General features: G+C 51.8%; 8 protein-coding genes across 8 annotated transcripts; 5 read left to right on the plus strand and 3 right to left on the minus strand.

The window, feature by feature from the left end:
• Window positions 1-943: 943 nt before the first annotated feature.
• Window positions 944-2,638, plus strand: N0V96_007412 (uncharacterized protein; the record flags this gene model as incomplete). Its single annotated transcript, XM_053191556.1, has 3 exons — window positions 944-1,340; window positions 1,398-1,885; window positions 1,970-2,638. The coding sequence occupies 3 exons, from the start codon at window positions 944-946 to the stop codon at window positions 2,636-2,638; spliced, it is 1,554 nt and encodes a 517-aa protein (XP_053051118.1).
• Window positions 2,639-2,853: 215 nt separating this feature from the next.
• N0V96_007413 (uncharacterized protein) lies at window positions 2,854-3,771 on the minus strand (the record flags this gene model as incomplete). The annotated part of the gene is made up of 1 exon (XM_053191557.1): window positions 2,854-3,771. The coding sequence occupies one exon, from the start codon at window positions 3,769-3,771 to the stop codon at window positions 2,854-2,856; it is 918 nt and encodes a 305-aa protein (XP_053051119.1).
• A 2,522-nt stretch (window positions 3,772-6,293) lies between these two features.
• On the plus strand, window positions 6,294-7,586 carry N0V96_007414 (uncharacterized protein; the record flags this gene model as incomplete). Its single annotated transcript, XM_065758010.1, has 4 exons — window positions 6,294-6,687; window positions 6,861-7,257; window positions 7,320-7,387; window positions 7,441-7,586. 4 exons carry the CDS (start codon window positions 6,294-6,296, stop codon window positions 7,584-7,586), a joined length of 1,005 nt encoding a protein of 334 aa, XP_065613533.1.
• A 297-nt stretch (window positions 7,587-7,883) lies between these two features.
• On the minus strand, window positions 7,884-9,743 carry N0V96_007415 (uncharacterized protein; the record flags this gene model as incomplete). Its single annotated transcript, XM_053191559.2, has 4 exons — window positions 7,884-8,326; window positions 8,381-8,605; window positions 8,661-9,492; window positions 9,582-9,743. The coding sequence occupies 4 exons, from the start codon at window positions 9,741-9,743 to the stop codon at window positions 7,884-7,886; spliced, it is 1,662 nt and encodes a 553-aa protein (XP_053051121.1).
• A 786-nt stretch (window positions 9,744-10,529) lies between these two features.
• Window positions 10,530-11,654, plus strand: N0V96_007416 (uncharacterized protein; the record flags this gene model as incomplete). Its single annotated transcript, XM_053191560.1, has 1 exon — window positions 10,530-11,654. One exon carries the CDS (start codon window positions 10,530-10,532, stop codon window positions 11,652-11,654), a length of 1,125 nt encoding a protein of 374 aa, XP_053051122.1.
• Window positions 11,655-11,938: 284 nt separating this feature from the next.
• Window positions 11,939-12,651, minus strand: N0V96_007417 (uncharacterized protein; the record flags this gene model as incomplete). Its single annotated transcript, XM_053191561.1, has 2 exons — window positions 11,939-12,445; window positions 12,526-12,651. The coding sequence occupies 2 exons, from the start codon at window positions 12,649-12,651 to the stop codon at window positions 11,939-11,941; spliced, it is 633 nt and encodes a 210-aa protein (XP_053051123.1).
• A 1,973-nt stretch (window positions 12,652-14,624) lies between these two features.
• N0V96_007418 (uncharacterized protein) lies at window positions 14,625-22,445 on the plus strand (the record flags this gene model as incomplete). The annotated part of the gene is made up of 4 exons (XM_065758011.1): window positions 14,625-14,892; window positions 15,000-15,240; window positions 15,385-21,131; window positions 21,187-22,445. 4 exons carry the CDS (start codon window positions 14,625-14,627, stop codon window positions 22,443-22,445), a joined length of 7,515 nt encoding a protein of 2,504 aa, XP_065613534.1.
• Window positions 22,446-23,676: 1,231 nt separating this feature from the next.
• N0V96_007419 (uncharacterized protein) lies at window positions 23,677-25,184 on the plus strand (the record flags this gene model as incomplete). The annotated part of the gene is made up of 3 exons (XM_053191563.2): window positions 23,677-24,173; window positions 24,230-24,354; window positions 24,409-25,184. 3 exons carry the CDS (start codon window positions 23,677-23,679, stop codon window positions 25,182-25,184), a joined length of 1,398 nt encoding a protein of 465 aa, XP_053051125.2.
• Between the last annotated feature and the right edge of the window lie 109 nt (window positions 25,185-25,293).

Consider the following 25,293-nt stretch of genomic DNA (forward strand, 5'->3'; position numbering starts at 1 on the left):
GTCCCTGTCCGTTTAGTCTCTCAAGACTCTAACCTCTCCGGCAATAGCCCCCCGGATTCGCAGCCATGACCTTGGCTTTTCTCCCACAGTTCCAGGTAATTGCGTAAAGAAAGCAAGCCTGTCTGGGGGCTGGGCAAGAAGGACGATTCTGCCTGCATATAGCAAATGCATACAATATTGTCCGTAACCATATACTTCCTAGTCTCTCATACCGTTAGGAAAAGGGAGGCTGAGAGCGGGAAAATTCTTTCACGCCCGCATCCCGGGAACTCGCGAGCTTGGAGCAATAGGACAACGGTACTCTGTTCAAAGTCTACCCCGTCGCGAGTCATTTAGACAGCCATTCTCACCCAACTATGCGCGTCCAACTGCCCGCAGAAACTGTAACCAGGCCAGGGACTGTATCCCAAGTACAACCCTCCTAGTCGTCTTCACCCCGTCAGCATGTTGTTTTTGGTTTGGCTTAATCAACCTCCGCGCTGGGGTCCCCGCATTGCGGTACTCTTTGTGGGGGAAGAGAGAGACTTTCCTCTCCCATCTTCAAGGTGGGAGAAGATGCAGCCGACTTGACACACTTGGGTCTCTACAAGGTTTTGCAGCAATCAAATGACGTTGTTTCGAGCGACGGGAAGAAGAACACACTGGCCAAGAAGAGATTGAAGCTAGCGGCTGCAGTGTACCCTTTTTCTCCTTCAACACCAAAGACTATTTTCCTTTGCTTTGCATGGCATGCTTGGATCTGTACATATAGAACCACGTTCCCCATTCATCGTGAAAACAAAAGGGGTCCGTTCTTTGTCCACCTCCCCGGCCTCGAGTCATCTCAACTCCTGATTTTTCTTTTCAGTCTCATCTCGCGATCCAGTCCCAATCGCGTGAGGGTATTTCCTCCCCTTTAGTCACATTTCCCTCATCGTCTCGCCAATCGTACATCCCGTTCATCATGACCATCCTCGTCGGAAGGCCTCTCAACTGGGCCATCACGGCCACAGCCGGCTCCGGCTTCCTCCTCTTCGGCTACGACCAGGGCGTCATGTCCGGCCTGCTCACCGGCTACGCATTCACCCGGACGTTCCCCGAAATCGACACCACCAACGGCGGCGGCGGCAGCTCCTCGCTGCAGGGCACCGTCGTGGCCATTTACGAGATTGGGTGTTTCTTTGGTGCAATCTTCTGCCTGCTCGTCGGTGAAAGGCTCGGACGCCGCAAGTGCATCATGCTGGGGTGCATCGTGCTCAGTATCGGTGCCGCGCTGCAGGCTTCTGCTTTTGGGATCCCGCAGATGATTGTGGGACGTATCGTTGCTGGACTTGGTAATGGCATGAACACCAGTACCATTCGTGAGTCACTGTCTCGTAACTCTCATCACGATCTAGGATGAAACTAACTTTCGGCAGCTGTATGGCACTCGGAACTTATGAAGGCGGATAATCGTGGCAAGGGTCTCGCTATTGAACTAGCCATCAACATCTTTGGCGTCATGTCCGCATACTGGGTGGACTACGGCATGAGCTACGTCTCTAACGATGCTCAGTTCCGCTTCCCTCTCGCGCTGCAGATCTTGTTCGCATTGGTCACCTTCCTCGGAATCCTGGTGTTGCCTGAGTCGCCCAGATGGCTCATTGCCCACGACCGCCACGATGAGGCCAAGCATATCCTCTGGGCTGTGGAGAAGGACGCCACATCTATCACCGAGAACGAGCCCAAGCTGGAGCGAAACCTGGCCGAAATTCAAGCTGCCATCAGAGAGGAGCGGGAGGCTGCCAATACTGGTAGCTTCAAGATGATGTTCAAGAACGGTGACCAGAAGTTCCTCTACCGAACTTTGTTGGGAATCGGTGGCCAGTTCATGCAACAACTGAGTGGTATCAACTTGATCACATACGTAAGCTTTCTCCGTTGCTCACACTCAAGTTTGGGCAGATGATGCACCCGGTCCCATCTAAACCATCAAGCTAACTTGTCCCAGTACGCCCCGGTTATCTTCCAGGAGTCTGTCGGCATGTCACATAACCTCTCCCTCCTACTCGCAGGTTTCAACGGCGTCGCCTACTTCTTCTCCTCTCTCATCCCGATCTGGATCATCGACCGCCTCGGCCGCAGAAAGCTCATGTTGTTCGCCGCCGGCGGCCAGTGCGCCTGCATGGCCATTCTCGCAGGCACCGTCTCCAACGGCAGCGTTCCCGCCGGAATCGTCGCCATCGTCATGCTATTCCTCTTCAACTTTTTCTTCGCCGTCGGTCTACTCGCCATCCCGTGGCTGTTGCCCGCCGAATATGCGCCCTTGGCCATCCGCACCCGCGCCGCCGCTCTCGCGACCGCTTCGAACTGGATCTTCACCTTCCTCGTCGTCGAGATCACGCCGGTTAGCATCAAGAGCATCGGGTGGAGAACCTATGTCTACTTCTGCATCTTCAACGCCTTCTTCATTCCTCTCATTTACTTCTTCTACCCCGAGACGCAAAACCTCAGCTTGGAGCAGATCGACAGGCTTTTCACGGGCGGCAAGGTGCAATTGTATTGGAAGTCGAGTATGGGCACGCCTGGCGAAGGGTCTCATGCTCTCAACGAGAAGGACTCCGAGTCCGGCTCTGGAGATGTTCTCCGTGTGGAGAACAAGGAAGAATTCACTCACTAGGGTGAAGACCGCCGTACAGAAGGGGGAAGAAAAAGTGTATTGATCGGTTGGGCTCATTCCCACAGAACTGACAAAGAGTTTGCAATTTGTTTTGAAGGAGGTTCATGATATCCAGCGGTCTGCGCACCGCATAGCAGAAAAGGAGATGTCTCGTTGTACAGACGGCAAGAGTGAATCATACAATGCCTCAGATTACCAAGCTACTCCATCTGTCCTCAAAGCTTGCTATCCTTGTACACCGGCTTCCTCTTCTCGACAAAGCTCTTGACGCCTTCAGTCATATTTTCTCCTGCCTCCATCTTGCGATAGATCGTCTGGTCAATGTACCCTGTGGCCTCTATCGGGCCCATCGGCTCCCAACCAGTCTTAAGGCCCTCTCTCGAGACGATGATCGAGTCCGGTGAGTTTCTCGCAATGGCCTCCGCGGCACCCAGCGCAGTCTCCATCAAGTCGTCGGGCTGCACGACCTTGTTCACGAGTCCCCAGGATACCATTTCCTCGGCAGTGTAGTCCGTTCTCCCAATCAGTGCCATCTCCGTCGCGCGCTGGCGGCCCACCGACTTGATCAGACGAGGAAGAGCGCCAGCGATGGCGATGACGCCGATAGTCACCTCAGGAAGCCCAAATTTGGCCTTGGTAGACGCGTACACCAGGTCCGCATTGATGATCATTTCCATCCCGCCACCCAGGCACAGACCATTGACAGCAGCAATGACAGGCTTCTTCCCACCGCGATTCGACAGTCCGCCAAAACCAGCGGTGGAAGGCCACTTTTCACCTGGCTTGGCATCTGGATGGTCGGCCGTCACTACCGGAGCCTGTGGGGCCGGGTCTGCGCTGACGGAAGACGGGTTGTTGGATTTGCCGGTGGTATTGCGGACGTTCCACTCTTTCAGATCCGCGCCGGCGCAGAAGGCGCGGCCGGTGCCCGTTAGGACGGCACAGCGAAGGGTTGGCTCCGTGTCGTACCACTCGTAGAGCCGGGCGAGGGAGTAGTGAAGTTCCGAATAGATTGAGTTCAGGTGGCGGGGACGATTGAGGGTGATTAACATGATATGCTTGCGGGGGAAGGAGACGGCGGCGTCGGGGCCGACGTCGGGAGGAGGGCTGGCGAAGTTGGGCGTGTTTGACATTGTGAAGGTGGAAATCGTGTGATGTTACCCGTGCAAGGGACTTCGCAAAGCTCGTGGATGAATGTGGTTGAGGCGGAGACGGAGTCGGTGCTTAAGTGGGAGTGAGGATGTTTCACAGGGGTTCAAGGATGAGAAGAGGTTTTGAAGTTGTTGTGGTTGATGTGTATCACGCACGATAAGTGTGACTAGGTTTCAATTTGTATCAATTGAGGCGTTGAGGGTCGAATTTGATGAGTTGTATAAAAAGAGCCCATGGAGAATGCGAGAGACTAGCGCGGTTGGGGGACATCCGGGGTAAAGATGATGTGTTACACCCATTTGCCTCGGCTCGCCTGAGTAATCGGGATTAGTTTCCGTGCGGGGTACACCGAGCTCGGTGTCCGTCGGTGAGATGTCGGTGGAAATGTTAATAAGTTGGGGAAATGGAGACACTGGGAACACCTTATCCACCGTTAATTTGAGTCTAGCGAAATAAACATGCGCACGGCACTAGTTTGACGGATAAGAATCTTGGCTTTCAGGCTCAATTGATTGGCTTTGACTAGTGAGGTTTCGTGTAGATTGGTCAATGAGAGGATCGTTATACTTACCTTGCTTACTTACAGGTAATGAGAAACCTCCCATAACACCCTTAGTTGAGAAGTATAATAGATTACTTGTAGCCTGTTGATTTTCATCGCATGTCGCCAAAAGCTTCTGTTTATACTAAGAACGGATAACCTACATACGTGTCACCGCTCAGTTGCTTACACGCAAGCTTTGTCCGTCTTGAGACAGAGGTGTATTTTACTACACCAAGACACCGCGGCGATCATGATGGCTTCCTACACCCATAGACAGATCTAAACTGCAAGGCTAGTTCTTTATCCGAGCCTTAGATACCATTAGAAATACTTCTACCCTTGTCCATGTACTAAACACAACTTCATAGGGAGCTTAATACATTATTGAAACCAAAGAGCTGATGCAGATCGGGATAACGACTTCCTTCCCAATATGGATGGACACATGACATACATTAGGCTCGCAGGCTGCCAGTCCTACAACACATCAATGTGTCACCTCAGGAACTTTACAGCCGCTGGGGTTCTCCAAAATCGGCATACTGGGGAGCGAAGCTGAGGCAGTTATGGCTCAATCATCACGGACGCCGATGACCGGCGATGAAGATCGGCCTGTTTCATCTCAGCGATGTCTGGATGGCACGTTGTGACCAGTACAGTGGCGTGCTACAATGCCCGAACTGACTGTTGCATGCAAGCCCCGGAAAGCAATACCCAGGAGGCAACAGTTTCATCGCAACTCGAGACTCCAGGTCATAAGATCAGCCAATACAGATCTCTTGGGCCTGTATGTCAATCAACGTATTGCTGAAGCCAGAATACAGATCAGATGGAACCTGATGGAATGAACTTCTGTTTCTCAGACGGCACTTTTCAAAGTTGTCATTGGTGGAGTCGATCGAATTATGTCGTGGAAACATTTACATCACATAATCACTCCAAATTGACCAAGGTCATGACTGACTGGGCGGGCGCTCTCGTACAGACAACGTCACTCGTTCTCGGAATAGTTGATAATTCAGGTCATCTTGCGTGGCCTAGCCCTGCCCAAACATGCATAAAGCGAAACTGTGGCAGAATTCGCGCGCAAGTCTATGGGCAGCATGCAGGGCGGAGTGCTCGGAATGCCCGGCGGCCTGGGTGGGAGGCAACATATGAGCAAGTAATATCAACGACAGGTCGGTAATATGTGTAGGGCGGAGAGAAGATTTAGACTCATCGTCCGAAGATCCCGAATCCGACTCCATGGAACCATGACCCCGTACCTCCTAAGACGGCGAACATCATGTAACGAAACTCGAACTTCTTGGCCAAAACTCCCTGAATTGACTCAAGTACGTCGTCTTCTCGACCCCTGACAAGCCACACCCTTGTTCGACAAGCGCCGAATCGTAAAGTCTCCGACTACATACTGCCCCGGACTCCTCCAGCAATGGCGTGCCCGATTAAAGTTTCTCTGGAGCCCTCTTTGGCCGAACTCCTTTTTTTGCCCAGCACACCATCTCGCAGCCCTAGGCAAGTGTCAGCATTGTCGCAATGCGGCTCTGAATTTTGACTTTTACACCCAAAACATCAGACTACGCTGCAGAATCATGCCAAAACTTCCGAGTCAGAGAAGGGGAAGCTTCGTCGCAAGTCTGCGGACAGATGCAGTCTGAAGTCTTGAACTCTATCTTCGGATGGCATGGGAACGATGGCGATGGCCTCTAGCAGTTCTTTCTGGTAGCATATATCATCAAGAGCGACGCATTTGATCTTATGAAAACAGGAACATCATTCATCACTTTCTCTTCAACATCTCGGGTTCAACTCTCTTTTTTCGCTTCTTCTTTTGCAACTTACTTTCTTTTCGCGCAGTGCCGGCCATTGCTTTTCTCTGCATCCATTCGTTTGTAAACGTCAAGAAACTTAATCTTCACGTTCTCTAGAGTGTCTCGAGAGACATAAACGTAAATCACAATGAAGCTCTCCTTCCTTACCCTCGTTGGTCTCTTGGCCGCCTCTGTAGCTGCCAACCCCGTTCCTGCCATTGGTGGTGCTGTTCTGGCGCCCAGAGGCAATGGAGCCAACAATAACAATAACGGTGCCAACGCTGCAAAGGGCAAGCAGAATGGCAAGAAGAATGGAAACAACGGTGCTGCCGGAGGTGCGGCAAAGAACGGAACTGCTAATGCCGGCGGTGCTGCCGCTGGCGGAGCCGCTGCGGGAGGCGCCGCTGCTGGTGGTGCTGGTGCAAAGGCCGGGAACACTTCAGCTCTTGTCTTACCTGATGGGCGTATTAAGGCAGACGCGACACCCGAGAACTTCAATGTCCTCGAGAGTGTGTTCAAGAGTGCTGTAGTTAAGGGCGATGGTAAGTTGTCTCTTGACGCTACTTGATTGTGCACGAATTAAAGCTAACCATGAGTCAGGTCTTGTGTTCAGCGACATCATCACTTTCCCCGAAGGCCAGGCCTCACTCGTACGTATCAACTCCACTTGACTAGAGATCTTCGATCGTTGCTTACAACTACTAGTTCGATAAAGCAACCAATACCAAGGCTTTTGCCATCAACATCGATGACAAGTCTGTCTTCATCCCTAAGGGTGGCGAAGCTCAGGCGAACATTCGTCGTGCCGACCTGCTCCCCAGCATCAGATCTCAGCTCAATGATGTGGCCGTCACTGGTGTTCGAACAATGCACTTCTCTATTCAGCGCGACGCTACCAAGCCCCTCAATTTTACGCATGACTATCAGGTTTTCAACCTCGAGTCCAAGGATTTCTCCTTTCACCAGATTGATGTTCGCACTGGAGCCGACAATGGCAACGAGATCGCGGTCTTTGGTAACTCCAAAACCACTCCGGCTGCCAAGATCTTCTCGACTCCGTTTGGGGAGGGTCAGTTTGAGAACTTTGCGATCAAGATGGACTTCAATGCCAAGTATGTGCTTCTTCACTACATACTCCTAAGTGTACGTCCATTTGACTAACCGTGTTTCATAGCACCGTCCAAGTGTTCCACAGCACCGCCAATGAGCCCTTGAAGCAGGTCACTGAGCCTATTGCCAATGGTAAGTGGTGCCCTGCCAAAGCCTGGAGTGATTGACGTGCTAATAAATTGCAGACCTCGCTGGTCTTGGTGAATACCACTTCTCTCTGCAGAAGAACCCCGTTGGAACCGCAACTCAGCCTACTGGCATCAAGGAGGCAATTATCTTTGGCGGTATCTTCATGGAGGACTCAACCTCCGGAAAGGTTACCCTTCAGTAGTTACTCTAGCTATTCAACTCAATTCTTGACTGTCCTTCTGCAGCAGAAGACAATGCTTCATGGCCAATACCAGGCGACAAGAATCAAAAAAATCAATCTAGAGTTTGCCGCCTCACCGCACTAGAATTGCCAACGCGTATGGTAATTTCTTTTTCGACCAGGAGGAAATACCATGTTACATTTGGACCTTCTCCCTGGAGTCAAGCATTTATCTTCGCGGTTTTGGACGTCGGAAGTCTTGATGATGATATGCGTAATGGCGTAGACCTCCAACATACATATGTGTAGGCGAAGAAGTCAGAAGACCTTTTCTCTGCGCATGAAAACACTGCACACCAAGCAAATTGCTCCAGCGGCAATGATTGGCACATACGCCAGTTGGATTGCTCGAGTGATTCCATGGATTGCCTCAGCTCTTAACTCGGGTGAGGCCGAGTCGATCAAGCCGCTACCCACGCCCGCGAGAGCATCGGAGATCACGTCGGCAGAGACATTAGGGAACACTTGCGCTAGTGCACGTTGGCCATAGTTGACGAAAAGTGCTCCTGACATGCCCGTGCCGAGGACAATGCCGATCATTTGGCCAACAGTCATGAACCCTACACTGTAAGGGATCTCGTTCGGTTGAACCTTCATCTGGGCAACCGCGAATCCGGCTTGGCAGAAACAACCGACACCGGTGCCTAGTATGATAGTGTATCCGTAAATCTTGGCATTTGAGGTATGTTCATCAACAATATCTGAATTCCAGGGTCAGCATAGACATGTTTCAAAAGGCTAGGGCTATAACTCACAAAGAAGAACGCCGCCGATTAGTTCGAGGGCTGAACCAGCGATGTACCATGGGTAGTAGTATCCAGTACGTCCCATAAACTGCCCGTTGAGTAGGTTGAAGGCTACCAGAAACAAGATGAAAGGTAAAAGATGGACGGATGTCTCAACTGCTGAGATTCCGCGGGTAAACTGATAGTACAGCGGCAGGTAAAAGATGCCAATGAAGCTTCCGAAAGTCGCAAGCACTGATGGTCTGATGTTAGCAATCGCGGAGATTGGGCAAAAGGGAGTGAGACGCACTCATCGTGAAGAAAAGGCAGATCATGGTTCGGCTCTTCCAGAAATGCATGGGGAACAGACGATTCTCTCGCGATGTGCCAATGAAGTAGACTTGCTGCAAGACGAAGAGAATAGTCAAAACACCCGCTGCCACAAACAAACCAATGCTTTCGCCCTCGTTCCAACCCCAGAGAACCCCGCCAAAGTTCATGGCCATGATAACGCAGAGCATAGCGCCAATGGATAGAACTGTTCCAAGGTAATCGATTTGCGCCAAGCGTTGAGTGAGGGGCACGCCGGATTGCGGTTTGAAGTCTGGAAGTAGGATGATGTAGATCGGCCCCACGACAGCACCGACCAGAAGGTTCAGGTAGAAAGCCCAACGCCAAGTTGCTTTACTCTCGCTGATGGCACCTCCAACCACAGGACCGAGGACAGTACCAATACCCCAGATGAATCCGGTAAGACTTAGATATTTGGGGCGTTCGACATTAGTGGTAGTCACTGACAACAGTGTCAGGAGTCCCATGTACATTCCACAACCACCCGCACCTGCGATTGCGCGACCGACAATGAAGGAGTTGATGTCGGGAGCGGCACCGCAGAGCGCGGAAGCGGCCATGAACACAGTTGTGGACCCAAGATATAACTTCTTAGCCGAGAAAGTTCCGTACGCTTTCGACCAGGGAAGAGTCGTGGCCGCTGAAGCCAATGCGAAAGAGACACCAAGCCATGGGACGAGATCGACGCGGTGGTATGTCTGGACGACTTTTGCTTGGACATTGGCGACAACTGTGTTGTCTAAGGCGTAGAGGAACAAAGCAGAGAGGAGGGCGCAAATTACGAGGAACCACTGAAGAACAATTGACTTAGCTCAGTTTCACAATGGCCTTTGGGGAAAGGAAAGGGACTGAGAGGGCTTGGTAGGATGATACAACATACCTTGACACCGTGGATCGTTCGTGGCGGATCAGCATCTTCAGCCTCATTGAAAACCTGAGTGTCAACGGCTTGTTCCTTGTCTGACGGCTCTGAAGATGGCGAAGGTGGTGCCAAGACGCCTTCGTCACTCGGTGTGGCCTCCTTCTTTTCCAAATCAGCCATGTTGGATTGTGAATCCAGATAGAAGCCTCTAAAGGCTTCGAAGTAGCTTCTTTGTGGTAAAGTCAAGATAAATATAGAAAAGAAGGAGAACTGTGAGAAAAATCTTCTGGCAACTTGATTGAGACCAGATTGTGACGTCTAGGCCTCTTCATGGGGGCTTCGTATATGTAACACGGGCAGACTTGACTACATCCATGATCTGTCTATCGACAGGATCGAAGGAAAGCTTTGCAAGTAAACAGAAACTCCACGGCGATTAGAAATCAGCTTGCCGAATAAGGAAGTGCCATTATTGCGAATCGACAATACTACCTATGGCGAATCTCTCTTGCAACGGGTAGTGGGCCTGCCCCCCCGGTCCGGGCCGTCGTAAGTAGGACCCGCGATGCGGCTTTGCCGTAGAAGACCCCTAGGATTTGCTGCAGTGCTAAACTTTAATACTGCTGCACTGTGTGATGAAGTGTGGCCGTTGACAGGGCTAGAGACCAGATTTGTCGATGAGGTATAAGTCAAGGGTGCTTTGCATCATCGCGCCCTGGAAACGTTTACGTGTTGTGGGAGACCCCCACGGAGTGAGGGTTGAAAAGCTTGTGAAAAGCAACTATGAGAAAGCGACTCATGTGATTTAGACTTCAAGATCATGTCATTGTCCTTTCCACATGGCCATAATACAAGGACAGATCCGTTATTGCCAGACTTCAAGTTACAAACAAGTCTCTGTTTTTTGGACCCCAAACTAATTTACACCATTTGTTCTGTCGAGAGTTCGGACTCAAGCCAATCATCATGATCATCACGCAGTCTGAATCTGTGGCTGACTCGCCGACGCCTATCCGACTCCATTATCCCCAGGCAGAAGGTGCAGCTCAGGATGTCGACCCTGGCAAAGTTCTCGTGTCTTTCCTCGTCTCTCCGATCAACCCACAAGATTTGTTGGTCATTGCGGGTCGATATCCCGTGAAACCATCTTACACCCACGATGGCGAGCCCGTTTTGGGTTACGATGGCGTCGCGCGAGTTGAGGTCGTAGGAGTCGAATCCTCGTCCTCGACGGTCCCGACCTCAGCGCTACGGCCCGGCGATCTCATCATCCCGCGTCGCCATGGTCTGGGAACTTGGCGAAGTCAGGCTATTGTCAACTCTGCCGATGTGATCCGCCTTTCACCTACGGAGGATCTCATTGGTGCATCGCTCCTTCGCATGGCATTCTTGCCTGCCTACCTACTTGTCGAAGATGTGAGAGCGCTGAAGCCCGGCGACTGGATTATCCAAAATATAGGATCTGGGACCATTGCGCGATTGGTTTCTCAGTTCGCTCGCATCAAAGGGGTCCATACTGTCAGCATTGTACGTGACCGCAGTCCGGACGCTTTGGAGACCCTGAAGTCCGACCTGCTGAAAGACGGAGTTGATGCCGTCCTTACCGAGTCTGATCTCCAAGAACGAGGTGCCAATGCGCATCCTGCTCTTGCCGACGCAGCGGGCCGCAACCGCGTGGCTCTAGCCATCGATGGCGTCTTCGGAGAGCCTGGAGAGCGACTCGCGTCTTTGCTCTCACATGGAGGAACCTATGTGAACTATGGATCCCTTGGCGGGGCGGATGCGGTTCTGCGTCTTTCGCAGCGCCTCTTGTTCTGGTCCGAGGTCAAGTTCCGCAACTTTCGGCTCTCTGAGCAGCTCAGTCAGCGAACACCCGCGCAACTGGAGTCTCTCCTACTCTGGTTTCAGGATCTCCTGGCTCAGGGTGCACTGGTGACACCCAAGGTGCAAACTATTCAAGTCCCGGTCTCAGCCGAGGAAAGAAACGTCTTTGAGCAGAGCATCAATGCTACTGTCTCTTCTGGCTCTGGAGCGGGGGTAGGGGATTTGAAGCGCGTGCTGAGGTTTGTCCATAGTTTGGCGAGACACTGAGCTTAGGGGTGTAGATTAAGGAAGCAATCAAAGTCACCCAGGTATCCATACATTCAGCTCCGGACATGAAAGTCCGCGGGGGATGATTCCACGGGTTTGGAAGAGTGGGCAAATCTTTAGAGCATGAAGTACTCTTACTTGACAAAACTTACACAGAATCTGTCCAACACGCAAATCAAAAGCAAAAACAACCTTAGGAGTCCCACTATCAATTGTCATCGAGATCCATTTTACCAAGTATCATGATCAATCTCAATTGCAGGCCCTAATCTTTACCCACAGGCTCAGTCCACATACTGCTTCTCCTTCTCAATGGTCTTGGCATTGTATTTGCGCAACTGATCCTCTAACCCTGGGATCGGTTCATCAAAGTCAATGCGAGCACTGTTCATGAACCTGGCCAAAAAACTATAGATGCCTTGCACGTAGAAGATCTCCGTAATCTCCTCATCACTGAAAGTCTTCTTGGCTTCGACAATGGTATCCTCGCCAACTTTATTCTCGCGCCCGAGAGTAGTGACAATGCGACCCAGAAGGCGTTGGCGCGCGGTGAAGAGTCCCTCCGGCAAAGGCTCGTGGGCCTTGCGCAGAGCAGCGAACTGTTCTTCGGTGAAGCCAAAAATACGAGCAACGGGCTCGTTCACGTCCCACTCGTAAGGAGCGTTCAAGGTGGCTGCAGTGCGTAGGACGATGAGCTGCCAATCGGTGGAGCGGATCTGTCGCTGCTCACTCCAGGCCGAGGACAAGAGGTTCATGAACGGTTTGAAGAACACGTTGCTGTTTGCAAGAAGCTGTGTTCACAGGCGTCAACATCGAGGCCTTCCAAAGGCTCTACTACAATATTGGTGTATTTTTAAGGACTCAATCGCACCTTGAAAACATTCCTCTCAAACGGAAGAGTTTGGAGTGCAGCCTTAATATCGGGCTGAGCTGTACTCGAGTCAACGTAAGGCAGCAAGTGCTCGTTCGTGACAGTACGATCATCCCAGGAAGCCATGTTCGCAGATTAAAACACCAAAATCTTGTAAATATTTAGCAGGATAGAAGCTTGGAGTTGACGAGTTGATCGTTATAGAGCGTGGTGACGAACAAACTTTTAACTACCCGATCTTTAAACGGCTTTAAGAGCGTTATCTTCGGTCAGCATCATCAACACCATCTCATTTTCTCCTCATCTTGCATCATCTCACAAATGGCGCCATGTATCGAGCAGATGATGATCTGCTTCACATTTCATCCGTTGAACATGGTCATCTGTTAGAGTTTGAGTTGAAGCGATTCGATAATATGCGGCTCAAGCGTCCGGTTCATCTGATGTGGAGAATGGACAAGGGAGATGGGCTACTTAGAACACAGTCAAGCAAACACTGTGCGCGCGGGGGTTACATCTTATTCTTGTTGAAGACTCCATCTCAATCGATTCTGGAACGGCAACCCTGTCAGCAATGTTTTTCCTGCCTCTTCAACCTATTCGGGGTTTTCGTAATATCGAGACCCCTGTGAGATAATATCATCCCTCTTGTCACTGACTACGTCTCTCCGATCGACAAGCTGTAAAGCAGACTCTTATGCACAGCATGGGTGAATTGAAACCTTTAAGGACCATCAGCGTCACGCATGCCGCGCTTCCGTCCGGCACTTCGAATAGCATGCCAATTTGATGCTAAGATAGTTCCGTGTATAACGAGATCCCTTGACCAGGATATTCTGTGATGGGAAATGACTCGTAGGATCAATCTTAGTATCATCTGCGCATGCTCTCTCTGATGTCGCCGTCTACTATAGGTAGCTTGCCAGGCACGGCTAAAACCGGCGAGTCTCGGCGTTCCCGCCGTTCTGTGCGTCACTAACTGATGATTGTCACTCAAGTAGCCGTTAAGAGTTCCCTTGTGGTTGAAAAGGGATGGAAGAAGGCATTTCCAGACTGGCGATGAGGCCTAGAATGTCTCTCTACGACGTTATAGTGAGCCATTTTCCAACAACCTCCACGCCGAACGTGACTCTTGATGCAGCAACAAGAGTGCTATCACGGCAGATCAGTTTGGACCCTTGTTCATATTTTCATTTTATACGCCGAGCAAGGACATGAAAGCTGAATCGGTCTTATGGGAAAGAAATCGGCTGAAACTCCGCAAAGACTGACTCGAGATGGAATTCCAAGCTGTCTAGACGCTTGAGGGTCACCAGGTTCGTCCTACAAAGTTGCGTTCGATCTATCACGCGATAACGATCACTCACATCAAGAGTGGCACATCTACAAAGTTGCCCGACCCTAGTCACAAGTAGTGCGAAGTTTGACACGGGTCATTGGGTCCGATATTTCGACTCGTAAGCGCATCCATGTCGGCGTATAGTCCGACTCAAGACATGCTCGCAAAGTTGGCGTTGAGGTTGAGGGCGAGGGTCGAAGGCAGCACGCCATATCTTTACCACATGGAGCCCAGAATACGACTCGAGATCTTTCTAATTCAGTTGCTGGATCTTTGAGGTAGCTTCTGCCTCGATATTCGCAATCATCTGGAAAACTGACGAGATCCGTTTTCCAAGTGGAAGTCGGACGATGTGGCGATGCTCGTGCTAGCCTGGGTAAAACTTGCCGCAGGTGGTGACATGCAAAGTCCAAAATTGCTTCTACGCGGGTACCTGTGGGATGACAGTGATGTAGCGAACTTGAGCCGTATGCTTGTGGAACTCCCATGCTGTCGCTGAGGAGAAAACCCATCGGAAGCAAGACTCACGAAAGGGCAACGAGCGATTGGTCGAAACGCTCCAGGGCTTGGTAAAAAACGCAAATGCGTTGAATTCACTTATCCTACTTATAAGCTGGATGTTATGCTCGTAATGATGAAAGACAATATTCTAGAGAAACATGATCAATCTTTTGCGTCCAAACTGCAGCATTTCCAATCTCCTTATCTGCATTCCCTACCTTTTTGAACCCTTGGTTCCCCAAAGCCTTTGACTGCTGCAATGCAGTTAATCCGTCATATCGAAAAACATGAGGACTTCTTCCTCCCTAGCCCCCATGACCTTGCTTTAGGCATCCACGACAAGCTCTACGGTAAGGACAGCCCTTTAGCCTTTTCAGAGGTCGAAGTCAGTTTTCCTGCAACAGAGATTCAGCAGGGAATTCTCAGCGAAGATGTCCAATGGGCGGAAGTTGAACTTTTTGCCGGGAAGCCATCTTCCTTTGGACTCGAGAACATCTTCAATGCTTGGAACTCTCTAGCCTCACACCGTAAGTCTCATATCTCTTGACATACTTTCGACCACTAGCTCACTCTTGGCTCCATTTTTCATTAGATATCTGCTTGAGATCCTATATCACGAATGATAACGACTCAGGCCAACCGCAGGTCGTAGTTCTCCGCAGGGTCGAGCGCATCCGATGGGACCATTCTGACAAGAGTCCGGATGAAGACAGTCAGACTCCAGCTTATGTGACTGTTGAAAGCACTCGCGGACGGGATGGCATCAGCCTGGTACTTCACTTTCATCGTGCTCTGATTGATACAACGTCTTTGCACATGATCAAGCTCGACTACGCTCTTCAAGTCCATGGACTACCCAGCCTCGAGACTGCCGGGTTTGCCACATATATACGATATCTCGACCAACAAAGACAGAATGTTGGAGCTTCCAAGGCTTTTTGGGCTGAAATCCTGGCCGACGTCATACCCCGATCCGTATTCAGTGCTCATGCTGATGAATTAACTCAAACTATCACCAGAGGCAGACATGGTGTCAGCGCTGTTATCAGTGGGCCAGAGTTAGCGCAACTCAATGATCTTGAAGCTCACCACGGCCTGGGCTCTTGGCGACAGACATTCTTCGAGATCGTTTGGGCACATGTGATCAGCACTCATACCGGCTCTAACGATGTTGTTTTCGGTACGGTCCGCCGGGACGAGAGCTTCATCGGCTCAAACACCTGCGTTGGGTGTGTTGATCAAACATATCCTATCCGCTTCCATGTCGAGAGCGAAGAGGGTTTGGCTATTAGTGGTGCCTCCAAGACTCTCGATTTATATCATAGCCAAGCTGGTCGCCATGCCTTTATAGGACTCGAAGAGATCCAGCATCACGCCCCAAGCCTCCGTTTAGTCGAGACAGCTGTCAGTTATAGCCAAACGACGAACACGCCATGCATCGCTCCCGGGCTACGGAAATTCCCCGTCGTTCTATGTATCAGCGACAGCGGGGTACTGAGACTCACTCTTAAGTGCAAGCCCTATGTTCCTCTTGAAGAGGTTGAGGTTGTGCTGCAGCACTTCGTCGCCGGCATCGTCAGTGCCGCGACCAAATTGAAGCTTGCAGACGAATGCAAGCTCTTAGCCTCTGATCTTACGTCTGAAGATGAACAGCGGTTCATCATGTCGCAGTCCTTGTCAACGCGCAATGCCGAGCCTACAACTATACCTCATCTGTTTGAGAGGACCGTCGCTGCATTTCCTGAGAGAATCGCAGTTGAATCAGAAGGCAGAGCACCTGTCACATTTCTTGAGCTCAACAGCCAAGCCAATTTGCTCGCAAGAAGACTCAGGCTGGAAAAGGGATCGTTCGTGCCCATTCTTGCCGAGAGGTCTGTGGAGCTTGTCATCGCAGTCCTGGCCGTGCTCAAATCTGGGGCAGCTTACACGATTCTCGATCCCAACACTCCATCCAACCGCCTCGAGCGCATCTTAGAGGATCTCAGACCCGCCACTGTATTGGCTAGTCATCAGTCTGTCAACATACTCTCCAACACCTTAGAAATTGAGCACATTCTCTCTTCTCCAGGAGACAATCTGGCCGTTTCTTCGTCTGATGAGCTGGGCAACCTTGGCATTGACATCCGCCCGGAAGACCGTTGCTATGTGATCTACACCTCTGGCAGCACAGGCAAACCCAAGGGTGCCGTTCTCACACATCGCGCAGCTACGAGCGGCATGTCCTACCAATCTATGAACGGGCTTGAACGGTGGCTTCTATTCTACAATCCTAGCTTCAGCGCCGCTCAGCGTACCATTTTGGGGACGCTTGTCCATGGAGCGACCCTGGTCCTTGCTAGCAAGGAGTCTCTGAACAGTGACCTTGCTGATGTCATCAACAGGTTCTCAGTCGACTCCCTCGGTATCACCCCGTCCGCTCTGTCCCTTTTACAGCCTGATGAGGTGCCTAGTCTCAAGCAAATCACACTAGTTGGTGAGCAGATCTCGCGAGATCTCGTTGAGATCTGGTCAGCACAGAAGGGCCTACGTCTGAGGAATACCTATGGGCTTAGCGAGTGTACCCAGCTCAATTTTGGAAAGGAGCTCCAACTGTCACCTGGAGGACCTTTCAATCGTCGCTTAGTCGGCTCTCCGGCCGATACTACAGATGTATTCGTTCTAGATCAAGATGGTGAACAACTTGCGCCTCTGCTTGTCGCGGGCGAGCTTTGTCTAGCTGGCCCACAGCTCGCTGAAGGCTACCTCAACGAGACAGCGCTCACAGCGCGCGCCTTTGTCGACAACCCATTTGGTATCGGCAAGCTTTACCGAACCGGTGACAAAGCCCGTCGACTTGCTGATGGTCAAATTGAGATCTTAGGACGGGCGGACATGCAAGTCAAGGTCAATGGCCAGAAGGTCGAGCCCGCAGAGATCGACCGGCTATTGCGCTTTGTTGATACTATTACCTCATCCGTTACTCTAGGCATCAGTCTGAATGATCGCAAAGTCCTGGCTTCAGCTCTCGTCCTTGCAGGCGACGCCATCTTCAAAACTTCGGTGGTTTCTGCCAGGGAGCTCTTGCATCAGAGTTTGCCTGCGTACATGATGCCCAGCATCTGGTTTCCCGTCGAGAAGGTTCCCAAGAATGCCAATGGGAAGATTGATTATGCTTTCCTTCGCAACTCAGCCGAAGAGCTGGGGGCCACTGGGTTTGCTAGGCTCATGGAGACTGGCGACAGCGACGACGATGTGGTAGACGGCGCTTCCAACAATGCAGAGATTGCCATCGCATCGGCTTGGTCAAGCGTTCTGAAGATTGAACAATCAGCCATCAAGCGATCTCACTCATTCACAGACTTGGGCGGATCATCCATTGAAGCTATCAAGGTTGTCTCTGAGCTACGCAAAGCTGGCTTCTCTGTCGAGTTGAGTGAGCTTCTCGAGGGAGCATCCCTTGAAATTGTGGCAGCTCAGTCACAGGCATTCAGTGCCGAGACCCAGGAAGAGCCTGGACCATTCGCCCTCATTGCCGACCTGGGGCTTGCTTCCGACTTGCAACGTGATGTCAACATCGTTGACGCTTATCCTGCTACGCCATTCCAGGAGACTATGTTGTCCAGTTTGAACGCGCCATCCGACCCATATACCTACTCACGGACTTGGGATGTTGCTGCGGTCGATCTTCAGAAGTTGCGAGCAAGTTTTGACCAAATATTCCGTTCTCGGGACGTCTTTCGCACGGTTTTTCTGCCGCACAAACGATCCTTCCTGCAGACCATCCGCCAGGATCTTTCACTTCCTTGGTACGAGTCTTCAGAGACACTGGAGTCCTTCATTTCGAAGGAAAAGACTCGCCAGTGGGAACTGGATGCTCCTCTATGGAAGGTCACTGTTCTTTCTGGATACATCCTGGTGGTCACAATGCACCACTCACTCTTCGATTACTGGTCTCACAAGTTTCTTTACGAAGATGTGGCAACAGTCTATCTGGGCAAATCTCTTACGGACCGGCCAGCCTTGGGCAACTTCGTCAAATATTTGCAATCCCAAGACAGCGCCGCCAGTCAGAGATTTTGGTCTGAATACCTCGAGGGAGCGCAGACCACGAGGTTGAATCACTCCCCGGGCGAGAAGATTAGCAAGGTCGAAGTTGAACTAGATTTCAGCATCAGCCAGCAATCTCGACGGATCGGCTCTACACTTGGCGCAGTTGTCTATGGGGCCTGGGCTATCTTACTTTCCCATCACCTAAGGAGCGACGATGTCACATTTGCAACTACCGTCTCTGGAAGAGAGATTCCCGTGGCTGACATAAATGACATCGACGGCCCGACTATGACCTCGGTGCCCCAACGCATCAAAGTAGATCCCAATTCCACAATCAGAAATCACTTGAAAGGGACTTTGTCAGGGTTCGCGCAACTCCTCAGACATTCACAACTTGGTGTTGTTGGCGTTTTGCGTGCTGGAAATCTTCCCAGCCAGGCTTTTGACACACTCGTCAACATTCTGGTCAGCCAGAGCGATGCGGGAGGTGCTTCTAAGCAAAACGCTGACGAAGTCTTCCGTGTACATGGTCATCGACCTCAATGGGCGTCCGGTTCTGACACCACTGTCCTTGAAGTAGAGGAAGCAACTGCTACAACCGTTATTCGTTTGGCCAGTACGATGGAACCTCGGAGGCTTCACTTCATCAAAGACTCGTTTGTCCACATCATCAATGTCCTGCTGGGCCAACCAGACACGAAGCTTGCGTCGGTTTCGGTCATGAATCATGTAGAGACTGGCTATGTCTCCAACACGCTCTCCAACCGCACAAATCTTCGAGTTCCCGAAGCAGAACTTCTTCACAGTGCATTCGAGAGGATCGCTACCAGCACCCCAGACGCTATTGCCATCGACTTTGACGGGAAGGAGATCGTGTCGTATGCACTTCTCGATAGGCTTTCGAATCGATTCGCTCATACTCTCATTGCTCATGGCGTCTCTCCGGGAGACCTGGTGCCTCTGATGCTTGAAAAGTCAGTCGACATGGTGGTTGCCATCCTAGGCGTCATGAAGGCGGGAGGAGCGTATGTTCCTCTAAGTCCGGATAATCCGAACGAGAGGAACGGCTTTGTGGTATCCGATACAAGAGCTAAGCTTCTCGTGGCCCATCCGCAGCATGCTGGATTCGGGATCTATGTCAAGCAGCTCTACGGCATCGAGACACTGGCCATGCCTAGTCACGGAACGCTTGGTACTGTCTCGAGCGATGGATCCGATACCAACCTTGCGCCAATGTCACGCACAACACCCGACAATCTTGCTTACATGATCTACACCTCTGGCAGCACTGGCATGCCCAAGGGCGTCATGGTACCTCACCGAGCGGCCGCGGCTGCAGTCACCAGCATGGCACAGGTGGAAGGCCGGTTCGAGGGCACCTGGCGGGTTCTGCAGTTCGCCAACTACGTCTTCGACGCATCGGTCCAAGACTTCTTCAACACGCTCAGCACTGGGGGAACACTCTGTATGGCGCCCACCGAAACTTTGCTTTCCGATATTGCTGGATGTATCAACCGGATGGATGTGAGGCAGGCAATCATCACGCCAACGGTCGCGAAGCTCTTCAGTCCAAATGATGTACCAGGCTTCGAGACTCTGATCGTGGGTGGTGAGCCTCTGACACCAGATGTCGTTGATGTTTGGAGCCCTCACTGCAAGATCTTGAACGTTTACGGTCCAACGGAGACATCCATGGTAGTGACGACCAAGAGCATCGAGTCGTCATCAGGTGCCACGAGTCAACGCATTGGCAACATTGGCGCTCCTTTCTCAACTGTCATGGCCTTCATCTTGAGGCCAGATGGTGAGACGTTGGTACCGTACGGCGCTGTTGGCGAGCTCTGCATCGCAGGACCCCAGGTTACAGACGGCTACATGAACAGATTGGATTTGACAGAAGCCGCCTATATCGACAGCAACTCTCTTGGTGCGCGCATCTATCGTACAGGGGACCTGGCTCGCTGGCTTCCAGGGGGTGAGATCGAGTGTCTCGGACGAAAAGACAATCAAGTCAAGGTCCATGGCCATCGTATCGAACTCGGAGAGGTCGAAAACTCCATTCGCCGTTCTGGGCTCGTTAAAGACACAGTGGCTTTGGCTGCTAACTTTCAAAGCAAGGCTCATCTTATCGCATTCTGCATCTTTGACGAAGCTTTTGCAGCCATTGGTCCAACTGGTGTTCAAGATCCTTCAACCTTCCGAGGCTCTCTTGCTGAACTGCGGAAGAATCTGAGTTCACTGGCGACGTACATGGTTCCGAAGTTCATTGTTCCAATCAACGCTTTCCCCAAGCTGCCCTCGCGCAAAGTCGACCGCAAGGCGCTGAAAGTGCTGGCCACCGAGCTCAACCGGGAATACTTGGCGAAATGCGTGCTGGAGACTCCTGACGAGAATCACCAAGTTGTCCCTGTCCAAACACCCTCAGAAGAGATTCTGGAGCTCGTCTGGGCTGATATCTTCAGCATCCCGCAAAATGAGATTGGACGTGAGGCGAACTTCTTCACGCTTGGAGGTGATTCGATTTCCGCTATCAGCCTCACGGGTCAATTGCGACGAGTAGGCTACTCGCTGACGGTGCTTGATATCCTCAAGACCCCCAAATTGAAGGACATGGCATCCACTCTGCGCAAAATAGAAGCACGCGGTGAGGTGGTTGAGCGCTCCTTCGAAATCCCTCCGTCAATCAAGGTAGCTGCCCAAGAAGTTGGAATAGCATGGGATACAGATGTCGATCATGGTCAGTTTTCTATTGTACAATTTCCAGTCAGACTCCCAGCTTACAACTATTCCAGTGTACCCATGCCCTCCCGGTCAAGCCGAGTTCCTCAAACAGGGCAGCCGAGAGTCGCAAATGTGGGCGCTGCAGACTGTCCGGCGTATGACGGCGGACGTTGATCCGGATACATGGATTGAAACAACGACTCGACTCACTGACCTTAATGAAATCCTGCGGACGACTTGGATCGATACTCCCGAAGCTGGCTGGGTCGGAGTTGTTCTTCATGGCTCCGAGCTGAATGTTACCAAGATCGCCCTGAACTCCGAGTCAGAGTCTTCGAGCTTCATTGAAGAGTTTTGGCAGGCTCGGTTTGAGTTTGGTCGTCCCTTCATCAAGTATGCTGCCATAATCCGCAGCGATTCATCTTGGGATCTCGTCATCAAGATGGATCACGCCGTTTACGACGGCACTTTGCTTCGCGTGTTCGATGAACACTTTGGCGCCATTCTTCGGGGCGAGAGCGTACCGCCGCCGGTAGAGTTCCGCGACTTCTCTCAACATGTCTTTGCAGAAGACAAGACAGCTAGCCTCGGGTACTGGAAGGCGAAGATGGATGGGCTAGGGCCCCTCGACCAGCAGCTGCATGGCCGAGATCTTGCCGCGGCCCCATCGCCAAAGGTGACAGCCAGCTTGCGGAGGGAGATTGTGACGACAGACATCGACCAAGCAGCTTCTCGCCTTGGAATCACTCCGAGCGTCATCTTCCAAGGAGCAATCTCCCTTTGGCTTGCTGCAGCGACCGAGGCCACGGATATCTGCTTTGATTATTTGCTGAGCGGTCGCAACGTAGCGCTGCCTGATCCTCAGTCTATCAACGGAACGCTGGCCAACTTTTTGCCATTCCGAACGCCCGTTGTTCCGAAGGAATTGGTGCATGACTTCCTCGCGAAGCTACAAGACGACTTCTGGGACGTGACCGAGAACGGCCTCGTCGGCCTCGACGATATTTACAGTATTGCTGGTCTATCCCGCGAGACACACGGCAATCGCATCTTGTTTCTCTCTCAACCGTTCGAGCCGGCAGCTAAGGACGACCCGAATGGCCGCTACCGATGGCTTGTCATGGCGAAATCGAAGGTGCTCATGTACCAGCCATACGCGCTGGTCGTCGAGGTGTCCAAGTCACTGGGTGATCGTCATATATTGAAGGTCATGTATGACGACACCATCTTGGATCTAGTAGTGGCGGAAAGTATTGCAGATTGTATAGTTGCTTTGGTCGAGGTTCTAACGGATGCCAACACAGCGAACCTGGCGCTTGAAGAGTTGTGACTAGGACCGAGGTCTTGACGTAGTACGACAGAGGCTTTCGCTTGGTATAGAATCAATGATCTTTTCACAATTCCGGTTCCAAATTAACTCAACTCCGAGAATGATATTCTCACAAGCTATGGTCATTGAGATATCGCTGGACGACGCGTGAAGAGACGGTGTGTGGTCGTGATTGAAGCCTTGGCGCTCACTTCGGCAATTACCTCCGGAAATCAAGACGTGATATTTCTTGGCAAAAAGAAATGCCAAGTGGCCAAGTGGCCAAGACATCGACCAAATTGACTGAAGCTTTGGGGCGTTGGGACCACGGACAGGAGTCCTTTCTTGGCCAACCCTCCACAGTTCCTCCACAATCCACCATCCACATCACGACGCGGGGGGACTGACAAGGGAGCAAAATTTCCAACAAAGAGATGGATCACTGGGGGAGATTGCGGCTTTGTGCGGGGGAATCTCGACTAACGACGCAAGTCGAATCCATCCGATTGTTGGCTAGTTTTCTCCGTTGACCACGGTCTAGAAATTCCATCAATCACTTGCTCACGTAGACAAGACGGCGCAGTCGACCCTGGGAACCGATATGCAGGCAACCTGCACAATCTCCGAATCCACCTTAGCTAAAGCTCGTTGGCTCGCATCTTCCCCAACTTCTCCCCCTCGTCGCGATGGGGTTCGAGGCTGGTCAACCCGTCAAAACCCCATGGGCGCACGGCTGGGGGAGCCTGGGGCTACTGCGAGGCCGGCGAGAGACCCGGTGCGGCGGTCTGCTGATTACGCGGATGGACTGATGCAGGACACTGAACGAGAGGAGAAACGAGGGCTTGATAGGTGGAATGGGTTGTGTTGTTTCTCCTTCGTGCAGTGCGTCCTGGTTATTTCCAGATGGCTGGGCGAAGCGAGACTAGCTTGCTATCGCCCCAACTAGCTGCTTATTCTCCCCCCTGCCATGTTACCCCGACTTTGGAGAGACGTCGAATATTTCCATAGCCGAAGAGCTGTTGGTAGTCATGATGATCACTTGGGGTGTAGAGCAATTGGGAAAGAAATGTGACTTGGCGATGCAGGTCCATTGCCAAGCGGCACGAGTATATGAAGACGCTCGCGCTCTGGGAGTTGTCCTGGATGGCTGATCACATCCCCCGAGCAGCCTCCTTACTTGGCAACTCACTTGGCAATCCTACTCAACCTCGTGTGTGTGTTTCCCTCTCACCACTCAATCCCACACGCAGCCATGAGAGTCTCGTCCATCTTCGCCGCCCTGGCGGCTGCCAGCAGCGCCCTTGCCTACTCGGCCGAGTTGATTCCGGCCGGCGTCCCTCGCAACGTGGACGAGTTTCGCGTGAAGCACCCTTACCAGAAGCGCTCCAGGGGCTGCCGTAACACGTACACTCTGCGCGCCTCGGAGAACGACCTCGATGACGTCTCTGACGAGTTTGTTGAGGGCCTGAAGCTGGCCAATAACGGCGGCACTCTCCACCTCCCCGCCAACCAGACATTCATCATTGGCAAGCCGCTCGATCTGACATGGCTTAATGATATCCACGTCCACTGGGAGGGCGAGATCAAGTTCACCAACGACACCCCGTACTGGCAGGCCAATGCCTTCCACCACCCGTTCCAGAACTCCATCATGTTCTGGAAGTGGGGAGGCAAGGACGTCAAGCTGTACGGCCAAGGTGTTTTGAACGGTAACGGTCAAAGATGGTGGAACGAGTTTGCCGGCCTCGAGTAAGCTTTCGACAGATCCTTGACTTGCTTTAAGCTTAACGTTAACAAACTTTAAGGATTTTGGACCCCACAAACGCCTACCTCCGTCCCATCCTATTCTATGCGGAGAACGCGACTGGATTGTCCATCGAGGGCATCCACTTCAAGGACTCTCCTTGCTGGACCACCTTCATCGTCACTTGTAAGTGGTGCCACCATAATTATTGCAAGAGGACCAGTGCTAACAGAATTTTAGCCAAGGACATCTCTTTCACGGACGTCATTGTCACCGCCGAGACCAACAACCACACTGCCGAGCCCAAGAACACCGACTTCTTCGACTCTCTGAACGTCGAAGATGTCCGCGTCAAGCGCGCCTGGGTGAACATTGGCGACGACTGCTTCTCCCCCAAGTCCAACGCCACCAATGTTCACGTCGACACTATGTACTGCAACGGCACCCACGGACAGTCCATTGGATCCCTTGGCCAGTACGCCGGCGAGAAGAGCTTCGTTAAGGATGTCGTCATCGAGAACGTCTGGATGCTCAACGGCCAGCACGGCGCCCGCCTCAAGACCTGGGCCGGCCCTAACATTGGCTACGGCTTTATCGACAACGTCACCTTCCGCAACTTCTGGCAGGCGAACAACGAGTACACGGCCTTCATTGACTCGTGCTACTTCAACATCAACGCCACCACCTGCGCTGCCTACCCTTCCCAGATGAACATCAGCAACATTCTGTTCGAGAACTTCTCTGGATACTCGAGCGGCAAGTATGGTCGTGCTGTCGCCAAGCTTACTTGCTCCACTAACCCGAACGCCGTCTGCGACAACATTCAGTTCAAGAACTTCAACATCACCACCCCGTGCGGTGGTGACCCCGTCATTCTCTGCGACGGTATCAAGGGAGACATTGGAACGCCCTGCGTTTCCGCCGCCAGTGATGAGGGTAAAGCCGCCCTGGCGGCCAAGTGCACAACCGCTTTGGCTGTGGCTACACCATGGGATGTCAGGCCCTTCAAGGGTTAATCACGGTTGCTTCCGAGTCGTACTAGATGTCACAGGTCGAGAGGAGAACCAAGTCGAGAAGTGACGGCGTAGATTCTTGTATAAAATTAAACTTTACGCATACAATTTT

The sequence above is a fragment of the Colletotrichum fioriniae genome (genome assembly GCF_027942845.1).
Source record: "Colletotrichum fioriniae strain IMI 355084 chromosome Unknown scaffold_8, whole genome shotgun sequence".
In the NCBI taxonomy this organism is placed as follows: Eukaryota; Fungi; Ascomycota; class Sordariomycetes; order Glomerellales; family Glomerellaceae; genus Colletotrichum; species Colletotrichum fioriniae.